The sequence below is a fragment of the Haliotis cracherodii genome, unplaced genomic scaffold (genome assembly GCF_022045235.1).
Source record: "Haliotis cracherodii isolate W230 unplaced genomic scaffold, xgHalCrac1.p SCAF_5, whole genome shotgun sequence".
NCBI classification, from domain to species: domain Eukaryota; kingdom Metazoa; phylum Mollusca; class Gastropoda; order Lepetellida; family Haliotidae; genus Haliotis; species Haliotis cracherodii.
Window position 1 is genome coordinate 1392906 of NW_027266308.1, and position 16764 is coordinate 1409669.

The 16764-nt window shown below is 44.2% G+C and overlaps 1 protein-coding gene across 1 annotated transcript in view; it reads right to left on the reverse strand.

Moving 5' to 3' along the window:
* Positions 1–969: 969 nt before the first annotated feature.
* LOC139442228 (RNA polymerase II-associated protein 1-like) overlaps positions 970–16764 on the reverse strand; it is a 49139-nt gene continuing 33344 nt past the window's right edge. Inside the window, 11 exon segments of the mRNA XM_071223009.1 lie at positions 970–989; positions 1826–1961; positions 2769–2996; positions 4999–5164; positions 7096–7228; positions 8270–8427; positions 9169–9294; positions 10045–10248; positions 12549–12673; positions 14938–15084; positions 16074–16272. Of these exon segments, the coding sequence (XP_071079110.1) occupies positions 970–989; positions 1826–1961; positions 2769–2996; positions 4999–5164; positions 7096–7228; positions 8270–8427; positions 9169–9294; positions 10045–10248; positions 12549–12673; positions 14938–15084; positions 16074–16272 (1642 nt within the window).

Sequence of the window (16764 nt, forward strand, 5' to 3'; positions counted from 1 at the left end):
GGCCGTTTCACACACTCAACAATACATGATTTTTTTGATTTTTTTTGTAGGATTAACAAATTCGACATTTGTTCTTGAGGGATGTTTTAGTTACAGCAGACTGCTTCCTGATGTAGCCGTCTAGCTGCTAAGCATCATTAGATAGATCGGATAGAAGGTAGATGTCTACATATTAGACAACAACAACAAAGGCTTGTTTTGAAAGCTAATTACAGAGCGTGGTATGTCCGCACTTTCACTTGGACATTTCATCAGTTCCTACTAATGTTATGCTGCTTTCTCTCTCATTTCATGACCTGTCTCTCTTTCTTGAACTCATTTATCTTGGAAAATTGATGTATGCAACAAAATTGCAATCAATCCTTTCCCTAAACTAGTCTTTAAGTTTGTAACAGATGGAGATTCAAGAAAATCAACCTCTGAACTTTGAGTGCAATTTTAACCAAAATAGAAATGTACATGATGTGGTTCCTAAACTTTGATAAATTTACTGATTCAAACAACTATATAGTTTCGCCTCCAACAGGAGAAGAGGTTTGTATGCCTGGACACAACATATTACAACCAGTAAAACCCTATTGAGTATCCTGATAACTCATGTAGCTCTGAGCAGAGCATCAACATTACAGCATGACTTAATGTGGTGTCTGGTATTGTTTGTTTGTTTGTTGTTTAACGCCACACTCAGCAATATTCCAGCTATATGATGCAGTCTGTAAATAATTTAGTCTGGATCAGACAATCCAGTGATTGACATCATTAGCATCAATCCACACAATTGGGATACTATGACATGAATCAGTGAGCGTGAACACCCAATCCCGTTAGTCGCCTCTAGCGACAAGCATATTCGGCTTTTACTGCAAGCTTGGGTTGCTGGAGACCTTTTCTAACCCGGATCTTCACGGGTCTGGTGTCTGGTAGTGGTGTGGTGTCTAGTAGGGGTGTGGGAACTACTAGAAGACATTATCACACGGTAATCTTAATATCTGCATATGAAACAATATCTAGCAGAACATCAAATACAATTTAATTGGTAAATGATCATGTCTAATGATGTTTTATCACAAATTTGAAATTTGCATTGACCAGGATTAATTGTTATCACTGTTTGTTTACCTGAATTTCGCTGAAGGGATATGATATAAAACAATTTCAGCAGAAGACAAGCACATTTTTATTGCAAATGTTGTGATTTTGTATGCTCTGGTGACGTGCTTCATTCCAATTCGCTTATAGATTGGGTATATGAATTAGCATTTGAAGGCTTGTACAGGGGGGGTCGCCTTGTAGGCAGGGTCACTTTATAGACAGGGATATTCGGTAGTCGTCATCAGTGAGTTGGAACAATGCATGGAATGTGTGGAATTCTGTTGTGCTCTTGGAACTGTCTGGCTCAGTGAATGGAAACTGTTCGTTACTTCAGCAGTGTTTCTGATCTTCACTGCAAACTTCACACACCGAAATTCTGGTACACTTCAGGTCCTCACTAATATGCAGACACTCCCCAACATACTTCCTTCCTGCTTGCGCCTGTGCTGTCCACAACTGGTCTGATCGGGGTAGCTGGGGCAACTGTGTGTGGAACAGCCCCAATACTAGATGTCTGGCATATAACTTTCAACAACAATCTGTCTGATGGCTCCAAGTTGCGAGTGGAGTGTCACGTCACCTGTGTTGGACGTCTGACATAAATCTGTCAACTACCGTCTGTCTGATGGCTCTAAGTTGTGAGTGGAGTGTCACTTCACCCGTGCCAGATGTCCGGCATAAATCTTTCAAGTACAGTCTGTCTGATGGCTCCAAGTTGCAAGTGTACCATCACGTCACCTGTGTTGGACATCCGGCGTGTGTCCATCTACGACATTCTGTCTGATGGTTGGAAGCTCTGTGTAGAATGTCATGCCATACTCTTGTTCTACATCTGCCATCTTGTAGTACAGGACATGATGTTTCACTTCCTGGAATCAAACCAAAATATCAAAAACAATGCTAGGTAGAAAAGTATTGGGTACTGGGGATTCCGCTCTGCCAAGAATCCCCATAGGGAAGACAACAAGGGGTACTGCGGATTATGCGCTGGCTAGAATCCCCACAGGGAAGACAGCATGAGGTACTGGGGATTCCGTTCTGCCAAGAATCCCCACCGGGAAGACAACAAGGGGTACTGGGGATTCCACTCTGGTTAGAATCCCCACAGGGAAGACAGCATGACATACTGGGGATTCCGTTCTGCCAAGAATCCCCATAGGGAAGACAACAAGGGGTACTGGGGATTCCACTCTGGCTAGATTCCCCACAGGGAAGACAGCATGAGGTACTGGGGATTCCGTTCTGCCAAGAATCCCCACAGGGAAGACAACAAGGGGTACTGGGGATTCCACTCTGGCTAGAATCCCCACAGGGAAGACAGCATGAGGTACTGGGGATTCCGTTCTGCCAAGAATCCCCACAGGGAAGACAACAAGGGGTACTGGGGATTCCATTCTGCCTAGAATCCGCACAGGGGAGACAACATGGGGAACTGGGGATTCCATTCTGCCTCAGAATACTGGGCCATGGGTATTGGGGATTCTGTCCTTCACTAACATGGAACACTGGGTGTCGATTCTTTTTCCAGTTCATTTTAAACCAAGTGTTTGGTCTTTGCATTCATTTTCACTGTTCCATTCCCACTACATAGTTTATCACACAATCTAAACTGTTGAAAGACAATATACCACAAACTGGCAAAAAATCATATCGAGCAACAAAACATTAATTCTAACCTCCTGTTTACATGCCATTAACTGACGCCACATCTTATCCCTGGTTCCTTGATGGTGCCGATCAGCCTGGTAGTAGAGAAATCGGTTGACGTGGTGTACAGCGGTCAGGTACATGATTGGTGCCCACATCGGCCGTACAGTCTGTGAAATCAGACACTGGAAATACAGATGTAGCAAGGGGAGGTCACTCTCATCAGGTTCCAGGAACCTCTCAATCGGTATTACAACCTGAAACAGTAAGAGCAGAAAATCAGAAGCCGCTAAATGAGATGAGCTCGACACGTTAAGAGTATGTTGATAATTATAACACGATTTGTTCATATTGTAAATTAAAAGAGAAAAGACGATGTGCCACACAATAAGATCCTTGTGCTGAGGTGAAAATCATATCATATCAGATCAAGATTACAACAACTCTGAACTGTTTGATAGCCATTACTAAGAAGTTGGCGGATGACAAAGTAGAAACAATTTATGGATAACAATTTCTTTATAAGGCGATGTTTCGGTATAGACCCTTATCCCATTGTCAAACAAAACAGTCTTGCTTGACAATGGTATAAGGATCTATACCGAAACGTCACCTTTCCAGTAGTAAAGAAGTTGTCTACTTTACAACAACTCTGTCCAAAACAATACTATGTGATAACAGCTTTCCAAAGGACAAAAATCAAGGCCCAAAACATCTGTATAATTTAAGAAATGTATCAGATGTGTTTCCAGGAAGGAAAATCAGACTTTTTTGATTCCATCAATTGCATATTTGGCAACTAAGATAAGGTACCTAGATGGTCAAAAAGGCTAATTGGGATTTTTTCAGGAAACATTTTTCTAACATGTGAACATTAGAAAGTCTCTGACAAAAACTGGCTTTCTTACGATTTATAAACCTACTGGCTGTTTGTGTAACTCGATATGTTTTTTTTGAAATTGTGGTAACACCTCGAAGGAGGGATTACAATCATTGTAAACCCTTGATAGAACACAAACTACGAACAGCCTACGAGACGCACGTGCAGATTTCGTGCCATTGCGAGACGCATATGCAGATTTCGCACCGTTGCGAAACCCATGTGATGATGTCACTGGTTTCATTGAACCAAGTTCACGACTGCAGACGATATTTCATCTCCGATACTGGTTATACATTTGAGAGTTTTTATTACAGTTATTTAATTAAAAACGTCTATGCGATGAGTCGGTTTATAAGTTTGACAAACCATGTCTCCTCGAGATTACTAGGCCCGCTCGGGACGTTCCCGAATGTGAGGGTTTACAATCTCAAGTAATCCCTCAAAGACATAGTTTCTCCTACACATACAGATAACATAAGAGTGAGGTGAGGTGAAATTGGGTTTAACGTCGCGTCCAAGATTATTGCACTTATATAGCGACGTGCATGCACGTGTGTGTGTGGCTGCTTGTACTAGTCCGGACTGATGCCGATTTATAGTGCTAGCCCACTGAGATGCCATGCCGCAGTTTAACATGTATACCCCACTCAGTCACAGTATACTGACTCCGAGATAAAATAAGCAGAAACATGGTACAAATTCATCTTGGGTCACAAACTTGCTCATCGTTAGAAAATCTCTTGTAGTTTAAAATATCTGCCATCTTCACTCATTTAAGCCATATTTGTGTCCTTGATGTCAGAAAGTCCAAACTTGTGAATACAAAAAAGCAAAGTGGACTTATAATTATCTTACCAATAAATGATTCCCAGAACTTAAACATTTGATTCTTACAGCAGGCTCTTATTCAACCTTGTCACAACTTCTGATAAATAGAGAATCTCACCCTCGTGTCTTTTGATAACAAATATATCAACACGAGTGGAATTTTTTTTTTTTTTACGAGTGTTGATATATTTGATATCAAAAGACACAAGGGTGAGATTTTATTTATCATCCAACATCATTCTTCCAACTTTTTCAGTGTGTAGACAGTAATAAGTAGTGTCTAAGTGTAAAAAGTACTGCTAACAGCTTCAGTAGCATGGCCATCAGTGATGTCATTTGATTGTGATTTCATGGTTACCAATGGTGCACAATGGTCTGCAAAGCATTGTGATGCATTTACATTGCAGCGATATCTACAATGTAGATATCACTTGAACTCAACCAAGCGATATCTCCTGTAGGAGCCAGATTTGGATACTAAATGGTCTTGTCATGTCTTATCTTGTTTGGTTTTTACTTGAGATGTTTAACCCGACAACAAACTCTACCTGTTTAAGTGGCACCATGAACGTCCTCAGCACCGCAGCCTTCTCCCCCCACACCAACCTCCGCATCTGAACACCGTGTCTCCTCTGTAGTGGCAGCAGGACGTAGCAGGCAAATAGCGAGTCCCCGAACGACACCGACTCATACTGCTGAAGCAGCTCACTGAATCTGCAAGATGCAACAGGCGCCAATGAAGCTCACCATGCTAGTTTGTTTGCTTGTTGTTTTACACCCCACTCAGCAATATTCCAGCTATATGTGGCGGTCTGTAAATACCGTATTCGAAGTAATAAGCGCCCCGCTCTAATAAGCGCCCACAGGAATATTTGCTAATATATTGGCTAGTGAACAATCCCAATTAGCACCCTTTCCAATTGATCAGTGTATACAAGACTTATTTATTCGCGTATAATACACACTCGTGAGTGATATGCACCCTCAATAATGGGGAATTTCATTCTGGAAAAATATATTTGTCGTACATAAACATTTCAGGCTGCCAGCATAAACCACGAAATTTTGAGAGCGCCCTGGGCGCTTATTACGTCGAATACAGTAATTGACTCTGGACCAGACAATCCAGTGATTGACATTTGAGCATTGATCCACGCAATTGGGATCAATGACATGCATCAACCAAGCCAGCAAGCCTGACCACCCGATCCCATTAGTTGCCTCTTACAACAAGCATAGTCGCCTTTTATGGCAAGCATGTGTTGCAGAAGAACTATTCTCCCCTGGATCTTCACAGGTCCTATGCTAGTCATCCCAGACTCACAAAATCCATTGCACCGAGCCATACTGCCGGCGCATCTTGCTGGATATTGAAGGACAGGGTCTTGACCTAACCGGACAGATGCAGGGTTTTTACCTTGACCTACAAAACTAGGGATCCAGAGAACCCCCAGTTACTAATTTCAAGGGTCCTTTCAGAAAATATGAGGGTCCTGTAAAGTAATGAAATGATGTAGCGTACTGTACAGTAAGATTTTATAATTACTATATTCACAGGAACTTTATATTTCTTGTCAAGAATTTGGTGCATGATGGACGTTGCTGTTTCCCTGCCTGGCGCTCGCCATTTAGGCCAATAGTGAGTGAGTTGGGTTTAACACCGCTTTTAACAGTATTCCAGTTATATGGCAGCGTGTTAGCTTAATGTGTGGGAGGAAAGCCCGAAGTGATGCAGGTCTCAGACGTTTACCACTTCGGTGAAACCCACCAGCATGGGTATGGTGCTGACAAACCTAGAAACATAATCGGGGCGAACCGGGATTCAAACCCACAATCATAGGTTTCTGGCGTGCCCAAGGGATGCAACTCTGCACAGCGAATTGCGGTGCCTTAGACGACTGGGCGACCAATGGCCCCATTTTGGCCAATAAGGGGAAAAACAAGGATTGTGGTTGTGGCCAAGTTCAGTTATCATGGAAGTCATCCTCTGTATCCTGATGTCATCTTATTCCAAAATGAGATATTGTTGGAATATTGCTAAAAGCCACGTAAAACCATACTCACTCACTAAAAAATGTTTGTGTCCAAATTCAAATCCTGGAAATTATAATATGTAGAATCTAAAGAAATTATTAAAGCCATATTTTTAAACTTATCCAATCCCACACTACATTTCTCCTTCTTTCGATTATATGTGGGACAAAAGTTTACAGATTCTAAAAACAATTCACCCGAACACATCCCAGCATCACCATGGTCACCACCCAAACAAATGGGTCACACAGTGTAATCCCTTGCATAGCGACCTACATGATCTGATCACATGACTACCCCTGCCACATCATTTTCATTCTCATCGCCAGCCTGTGGAGACGTGAGACATAAGGTTATAATGATAAGTCATCACCAGTCAAGTCAAACACCTGACCACCCGATCCATTAAGTCAACTTGTAAACCATGCACACTACCCTCCATCTCACAACATCAACATAAACTCAGATTATCAGCTAAACACAAAATAATTGGCAATTTTCTTTAGCACTTTTTCCACAAATCAAGTGGGGTGTTGGTGCAAGTAGCAGACAAGGGACATGATCTCTATCAGATGCTAGTCACCATGGCAACCAACATTACGTCAACTTACAAGTCGTAGAAGGAGGAGAGACCGGGTATATTCTCGGTGAAGTCGAGGCGGTCAAGAGCTGCGGGCTTGGTGTACTCCTGCAGCAGCGCGGCCAGGTAGCTGCTTACACACCTGTCCAGGAACAAGTCATTACCTGCGGAACATGGAACACAACATCAGCCTTTACACAGGAACCACAGTAATATAGACCCGTGAAGATCTGGTAGAATCTTCAGCAACCCATGCTTGTCATAAGAGGCGACTGTGTTTTTCGGGATTGGGTGATCGGGTGGTCTCGCTTGCTTACTGATGATTATGCATCTCAGCAATATTCCAGCTATATGACGGCGGTTTGTAAATAATCAAGTCTGTACTAGACAATCCAGTGACTGACGTCATGAGCATCAATTTATGACATTAGGATATGATGACATGCATCAACCAAGTCAGCGAGTCTGACCACTCGATCATGCTAGTTGCCTATTACGATACGCATAGTCGCTTTTTTCGGCAAGCATGGGTTGCTGAAGGCCTATTCAACCCGGAGAGTCAGCAATATTCAAGATGGGGGACACCAGGAAAGATCTTCTCACATTGTATCCATGTGGGGAATCAAACTCGGGTCCATGGGTCCAATGTTTAAACCACTAGGCCACACTAGTGCTATGTTTTCATTCATCCAATGTGCCCACTCTCCTGCAGTTTATATGATAAATTGTGTTTGTTTGTTTGTTAAGCGACACAGTCTGCACTATTCCATCTGTGTGAAATCAGTAAATAATCAAGTCAGGACCAGACAATCCAGTGACTGACATCATGAGCATCAATCCACAGAGATGGGATACGACAACACTCAATCATCCAAGTCACCGATCCGTTTGGTCTCCACTCTACTAGGTGAGTGAGTGAGTGAGTGAGTGAGTGATTTTAGCAATATTCCAGCAATATCACGGCGGGGCACACCAGAAATGGGCTTCACACATTGTACCTATGTCGGAAATCGAACCCAGGTCTTCGGCCTGACGAGTGAACGCTTTAACCACTAGGCTAACAGACCGCCTCTTATGACCAGGGTAGGGACCTATATCCTTACCCGTAATCCTCACAGGTTAAATAACAAGCAATTAAGAAATGAGAATAAACATTTCGAAAAACAAAAGGAAATATAATGAGGAATACGCGAGCATCATCTTACCAGCCATGAAGGCACACATGACCCTGGTGACCTTGAGGGTGGTGGAGACCACGCCCAGTATGTGGGGACGCCAACACTCCAGCACATACACCCAGTACAGCACATCAGAGGCCATGCTGACCAGGTGGGGTGGCACGCTGTCCTGAATCCACGAGCCTCTGCAATACACACGAGTTACAGTCTTACAAAGTCACGTATTTAGGGGAGATGCCAGACCAACTCTACCATACACTAACAAACACCACCATGGTATTAAAGGTAGATCCGATGCCAACTCTACCGCTGTGGTAGTATTGACAGACATCATCCTGGTATTTAGGGGACATACCAGACCAGGCCTACCACTGTGGCAATACTGACAGACACCACCCTGGTATTTAGGGGACATACCAGACCAACTCTACCACTGTGCCAGTACTGACAGACATCATCCTGGTATTTAGGGGACATACCAGACCAACTCTACCACTGTGGCAGTACTGACAGACATCATCCTGGTATTTAGGGGACATGCCAGACCAACTCTACCACTGTGGCCATACTGACAGACATCATCCTGGTATTTAGGGGACATACCAGACCAGCTCTACCACCGGCAGTACTGACAGACACCACCCTGGTATTTAGGGGACATACCAGACCAACTCTACCACTGTGGCAGTACTGACAGACATCATCCTGGTATTTAGGGGGACATACCAGACCAACTCTACCACTGTGGCAGTACTGACAGACACCACCCTGGTATTTAGGGGGACATACCAGACCAACTCTACCACTGTGGCAGTACTGACAGACATCAGCCTGGTATTTAGGGGACATGCCAGACCAACTCAACCACACACTAACGAACACCACCATAGATGCGAGGCTAACTCAACTGCTGTGGTAGTACTTACGGAGTTGAAGCTTTCACATAGAGCTGGATAAGGGGCAGGTACATCCAGTCGCGAGGCAGCACACCTCCCCCCGAGCTGCTGGTCATCAGGCGGTCCGTGTGAGCTGTGTTGTAGGCTAGGCGGTTCCTGTGTTCAGGAAAACATCGCAGTAACATTAAACAGTGTACCTACAGAACAATGTCCAATTAAAGTATGCATTTACCGAACACCTAAATCTACATGGTTTGATCAGTGAGGTATGCGGATAGTATTTTAATCCTGGGACACCAAAAGTCTACATTGATCATCAGGGTTAGGACAAGGACCTGTTTTTTAGCCAGCAGGCGGCAGCCCATAAAAAGTGGTACAAACCAGTTCCATATTTGGTTAAAGATGCGCATGCGTAACACCCAGGAGGTTATGAATGCAAATAAACATAGAGACATGACTACAACTCCAAATTTTGTTTTGAACAAAAAAAATTTCAAGAAACTGCTAATGTTAATTTTGTCAAGAGCAATTTTATTTCATGTAGTCCGCTATTTTTTTTCAATCGATACCGAGGACCAAAGAATGCTACGTTATGTGATGTCCAATGGCTGCATATGACCAATGGGAGGTGGTCGAGCAGCCTAGTGGTTAAAGGATTCACTCGTCACGCCAAAACCCTGGGATCGATTCATGACATGGGTACAATGAGTGAAGCCAATTTCTGGTGTCCCCCGCTGTGATATTGTAGGAATAATGCATAAAACCATACTCAATCATTCACTCACTCACTCACTATGACAAATGGCCACGGCCTGTCTACTTGTTTAGGTCAACCTTGACAACAAAGATTAGTTTTGAACACTGCATGTCAATTAAAAACTGATTGGAATCTTATTTTGACCATACTTTGATGCGGTGACTGCCTGCTGACTGGCAGAGAAGGCTGTGAGATAGGTGGCTCGGATGCCTGGCAATCTGGTGTACACCTCATGCAGGAGTTGTCTGCGACTGGCAGTTATCTCCCTTTGTGTTGCACTCTTCAGCTGGGACGTTTCACCCAGCTTCATCTCTTCCAGATCCTCACAGGCCAGTCCGTCTTCCTTCCCATCTCTGAAATGTCAACAATCAGCTTCAATAATAACGCCCCAACAGAGTCAAGTGAACTTTAGCCCTAATGCTCTAACAGAGTCAACTGGACTTTAGTCATAACGCCCCAACAGAGTCAACTGGACTTTGGCCATAACGCCCCAACTGAGTCAACTGGACTTTAGTCATGACGCCCCAACAGAGTCAACTGGACTTTAGCCATAACGCCCCAACAGAGTCAACTGGACTTTAGCCATAACGCCCCAACTGAGTCAACTGGACTTTAGCCATAACGCCCCAACAGATAGCCATAACGCCCCAACAGAGTCAACTGGACTTTAGACATAACGCCCCAACTGAGTCAACCGGACTTTAGTCATTACGCCCCAACAGAGTCAACTGGACTTTGGCCATAACGCCCCAACTGAGTCAACTGGACTTTAGTCATGACGCCCCAACAGAGTCAACTGGACTTTAGCCATAACGCCCCAACTGAGTCAACTGGACTTTAGCCATAACGCCCCAACAGAGTCAACTGGACTTTAGCCATAACGCCCCAACTGAGTCAACTGGACTTTAGCCATAACGCCCCAACAGAGTCAACTGGACTTTAGACATAACGCCCCAACTGAGTCAACTGGACTTTGGCCATAACGCCCCAACTGAGTCAACTGGACTTTAGTCATGACGCCCCAACAGAGTCAACTGGACTTTAGCCATAACGCCCCAACAGAGTCAACTGGACTTTAGCCATAACGCCCCAACTGAGTCAACTGGACTTTAGCCATAACGCCCCAACAGAGTCAACTGGACTTTAGACATAACGCCCCAACTGAGTCAACTGGACTTTAGCCATAACGCCCCAACTGAGTCAACTGGACTTTAGCCATAACGCCCCAACAGAGTCAACTGGACTTTAGCCATAACGCCCCAACTGAGTCAACTGGACTTTAGCCATAACGCCCCAACAGAGTCAACTGGACTTTAGCCATAACGCCCCAACTGAGTCAACCGGACTTTAGTCATTACGCCCCAACAGAGTCAACTGAACTTTAGACATAACACCCCAACTGAGTCAACCGGACTTTAGACATAACGCACCAACTGAGTCAACTAGACTTTAGACATAATGCCCCAACAGAGTCAACTGAACTTTAGTCATAACGCCCCAACTGAGTCAACTGGACTTTAGACATAATGCCCCAACAGAGACAACTGGACTTAAATCAAAACGCCCCAACAGAGTCAACTGAACTTTAGCCATAACGCCCCAACTGAGTCAACCGGACTTTAGCCATAACGCCCCAACAGAGTCAACTGGACTTTAGTCATAACACCCCAACTGAGTCAACTGGACTTTAGACATAATGCCCCAACAGAGTCAACAGGACTTTAGTCATAACACCCCAACTGAGTCAACTGAACTTTAGCCATAACGCCCCAACTGAGTCAACCGGACTTTAGCCATAACGCCCCAACAGAGTCAACTGGACTTTAGTCATAACACCCCAACTGAGTCAACTGGACTTTAGACATAATGCCCCAACAGAGTCAACAGGACTTTAGTCATAACACCCCAACTGAGTCAACTGAACTTTAGCCATAACGCCCCAACTGAGTCAACCGGACTTTAGCCATAACGCCCCAACAGAGTCAACTGGACTTTAGACATAACGCCCAAACAGAGACAACTGGACTTTAGTCATAACACCCCAACTGAGTCAACTGAACTTTAGCCATAACGCCCCAACAGAGTCAACAGGACTTTAGTCATAACACCCCAACTGAGTCAACTGAACTTTAGACATAATGCCCCAACAGAGTCAACAGGACTTTAGTCACTCCCCAACTGAGTCAACTGAACTTTAGCCATAACGCCCCAACAGAGTCAACTGGACTTAAGTCATAACGCCCCAACAGAGTCAACTGAACTTTAGCCATAACGCCCCAACTGATTCAACCTGACTTTAGCCATAACGCCCCAACTGACTCAACCAGACTTTAGCCATTATGTCCCAACTGAGTCAACCGGACTTCAGTCATAACGCCCCAACAGAGTCAACCAGACTTTAGTCATAACGCCCCAACAGAGTCAACTGGACTTTAGCCACAGCAGGGAATGGGTCCCTGGTAGGTTGAGATGGTAAAGTGACTGTTAACTTTCAGCCTGATGTGTATACTCCCAAGGGAGCCGAGAACAAAATTCGAGAGGGCACTGATCCATAGACCAGGGCAATAATATTGTAAAGTGCGGCTGAGCACATATGAAAGTTGGAAGACATGTACTTTACATCCTTCCAAGAGCAGAGAGAACAGCCACTTACGGTAAGAAGTCAGGACTGAAGATGGTGGTCGAGATAAGGTCAAAGGCCAGGTACTCGTCCCCGTCCGGCAGTCGACTGAGAAGGTGAAGGCTACAGCGATGGAGGACGGACATGCCAGGGCCAGGCTGCAAGGAAAATGTACTCGAAGTGAAACATTATATTCAGAGAATGACTTTGATCAATCTTTATTCTTTGCTTCATTCAACCAAAATCATGGATGACTTTAATGACACAGAAAACACTGCTCATTACAGACCAGTGTATGATGTTCACTGCTCACTACAGACCACTGTATGGTGTTCACTGCTCACAACAGACCACTGTATGGTGTTCACTGCTCACTACAGACCACTGTATGGTGTTCACTGCTCACTACATATCACTGTATGGTGTTCACTGCTCACTACATATCACTGTATGGTGTTCACTGCTCACTACATATCACTGTATTGTGTTCACTGCTCACTACATATCACTGTATGGTGTTCACTGCTCACTACAGATCACTGTATGGTGTTCACTGCTCACTACAGATCACTGTATGGTGTTCACTGCTCACTACAGACCACTGTATGGTGTTCACTGCTCACTACAGATCACTGTATGGTGTTCACTGCTCACTATAGACCACTGTACGGTGTTCACAGCTCACTACAGACCACTGTATGGTATTCACTGCTCACAACAGACCACTGTATGGTGTTCACTGCTCACTACAGACCACTGTATGGTGTTCACTGCTCACTACATATCACTGTATGGTGTTCACTGCTCACTACATATCACTGTATGGTGTTCACTGCTCACTACATATCACTGTATGGTGTTCACTGCTCACTACAGACCACTGTATGGTGTTCACTGCTCACTACAGATCACTGTATGGTGTTCACTGCTCACTATAGACCACTGTACGGTGTTCACAGCTCACTACAGACCACTGTATGGTATTCACTGCTCACTACAGACCACTGTATGGTATTCACTGCTCACTACAGATCACTGTATGGTATTCACTACTCACTACAGACCACTGTTTGGTGTTCACTGCTCACTACAGACCACTGTATGGTATTGACTGCTCACTACAGATCACTGTATGGTATTCACTGCTCACTACAGACCACTGTATGGTATTCACTGCTCACTACAGACCACTGTATGGTATTCACTGCTCACTTCAGACCACTGTATGGTATTCACTGCTCACTACAGACCACTGTACGGTATTGACTGCTCACTACAGACCACTGTATGGTATTCACTACTCACTACAGACCACGGTATGGTATTCACTGCTCACTACAGACCACTGTATGGTATTGACTGCTCACTACAGACCACTGTATGGTATTGACTGCTCACTACAGACCACTGAATGGTGTTCACTACTCACTACAGACCACTGTATGGTATTGACTGCTCACTACAGACCACTGTATGGTGTTCACTGCTCACTACAGACCACTGTATGGTATTGACTGCTCACTACAGACCACTGTATGGTATTGACTGCTCACTACAGACCACTGTATGGTATTGACTGCTCACTACAGACCACTGTATGGTATTGACTGCTCACTACAGACCACTGTATGGTACTCACTGCTCACTACAGACCACTGTATGGTATTCTCCTACACAGAGTAACATGTTACTGATGGGACTGGTGCTTGTGTATCAGCTTAAAACTCACAGAACACTCTTGTTCCATGCATGCTGATACCCATCTTCCTGAGGCCAGGGAGTTAACCGACTTTAAAAATAAAGTTTCCACCCTTGAGGAACTAGGCTGGTATTATGGAGTTAGATTTTGGCTGGACTAACGAGGCTATGCATAGACCAATCAAGATCATGTTACAAAATCGAAATCTGGTTTGTAAACTGTCATGCAGATTTTAGTCGATTGCAGGATTTGTAAAGCATGTGCACTGCCAAATTGGCATCAAAAGATATTTTCCAAATCTTTTCATGTTTTTAATCTAGGTGCTCACATGATTTGATGCAATTCGCAATGTAAGATCCATTTTATCACAATACTAGATCTTGATTATTGATCAGATCATCTTGACTGGGCGCTGCAGTTGTGTTTGAAGCGAATCCAAGTGATACAAGAGGTGATATCTGATTGGTCCATAGGAAAGGCTTAGAAGGGAAACAACTCGTAAGAGCCACTGGTGGCGCTACGATAGAGCCCAGAAATTCTAGCCTAGTTCGGCAAGGGTGGGAACTGGACTTTTAAAGTCAGTTAGCTCACTTGCCTCAGAAGATTGTTCATACCAGTAGGAGGTGAAATGGGCTCTAAGGTCTCATTCAAGATCATAACACTTATATATCAAGTGTGCTTGCATGCACAGCTGCTTGTAAAAGTCCAGACTAATGGACCAACCTTGAGTGCTGCCAGCTTCAGGAAGTAGTACTGGAGGTAGTTCTCATGTCGTGTGAAATAGTTGTCCACCAAGCAGGATGGTTTGTTGCGAGACACCTTCTTCATGTAACTCATCAAGTCCTCGTCCTGGATCACATCTACCAGTATCTGCAACCAACACATGAACAGCTATCATTGAAACAAAGCAGAGAGGGATACATGTTTAAATGGCCTAAATTACTAATATGGCTGCCATCTTGTTTGATTGTAAGACTAGAAATAATTTAAATGAACATGAGCGACCCAATTCATGGCATCATCCATGGAAACAGTTACTGAGCAGTTTTTGGGGAGAATGTCTGTTGTAGCTGTCCCTTGTATGAACTGGCAACACTCCTTATTATTAGGTGAGGTGAGATGAAATGGGGTTTAACGTCACGACCAAGATTATTGCACTTATACAGCGACGTGCATGTACGTGTGTGTGTTTGTGTGGCTACTTGTACTAGTCCGGACTGATGCCGATTTATAGTGTTAGCACACTGAGATACCATGCCACAGTTTAACATGAATACCCCACTCAGACACAGTATACGACTCTGAGCCGACCAGTCCTTGTTTTAGCCCCTTAATGCTGAGCGCCAGACAGGGTAACAACAAGTACCATCTTTCAACGTCTTTTGGTATGATGCGGTCGGGGATCGAACCCCGGACCTTCCACTCTCCGGGCGGATGCTCTACCACTAGACCACGGAGGCGGTCCCCTTATTATTAGGTCATCATTAACAATCAGATTCATCAGAAAATTAGGGTTATCACACAAAGAGTGTGATGCCAAGACATCTTGAATCAAATGTTTGTTTGTTTGTTTGTTGTTTAACGCCACTGCAATATTCAAGCTATATGATGACTGTAAACAATCGAGTCTGGACCAGACAATCCAGTGATTGACATCATGAGCATTGATTCACGCAATTGTGATACGTTGACATGCATCAACCAACCAAGTCAGCGAGCCTGACCACCCGATCCTGTTGGTCGCCTCTTACGACAAGCATAGTCGCCTTTTACAGCAAGCATAGGTTGCTGAAGATCTGTTCTACCCCGAATCTTCCAGGTCTGAATCAAATGTAAAGAAAAGTCTGAGGGGCACTCACCTTGTAAATGATGCCCTTGTGTAGCTGACACAGAATGTGTAGGAGTCTGAGCAGGGCTGTGAGGAAGCCGTACGGAGAGTGGGATCTGAGGACCGGAACAGTGAAGTCCTCGTCAGGGTGGGAGGCAAGTAGCTCCACCAGACATGGGGCTACCTCCTGGCTGGCAGATTCAGGTGGGGAAAGGAGGTTGGAGTGCTGGCTGAAACAGCAAGCATTGGTCTGAGATCTTTGTTGTTTGTCAAGCACGACGAGATGCTGCATTTGTCATTACAAAATGTGTTGTAATTCGTGTTTCAAGTGCACAACTAACAATAACAGCTACGAAAATGTGCCTGAAGCTAGCTTTTCCTTTTGAACCTATTCTTAAGTATTTATTAGACTTTTCTACGTGATTTGACATAAACATGCATGTCGCAATACAAATTGTATCGTTACCTTGCTGTATCGTTTCACCCCCACTGAAGAGAGGGTTGTCATGGCATGACAGATTAACTGTAGTAATTTGATAGAATAGGGTGGTCCCCAACATGTTTGAGAAGCGTACACTCTGACTGTAATCTGAATACCCCAGCTGGTAACAACATAGCACTGGAGCCGCTGGAACAGTCGACTCAACATTACATGAAACTCCTTCCTCTACAAACTACCATGGTAATATAAATCATCACAATATATGTTGAATGGTTATCGT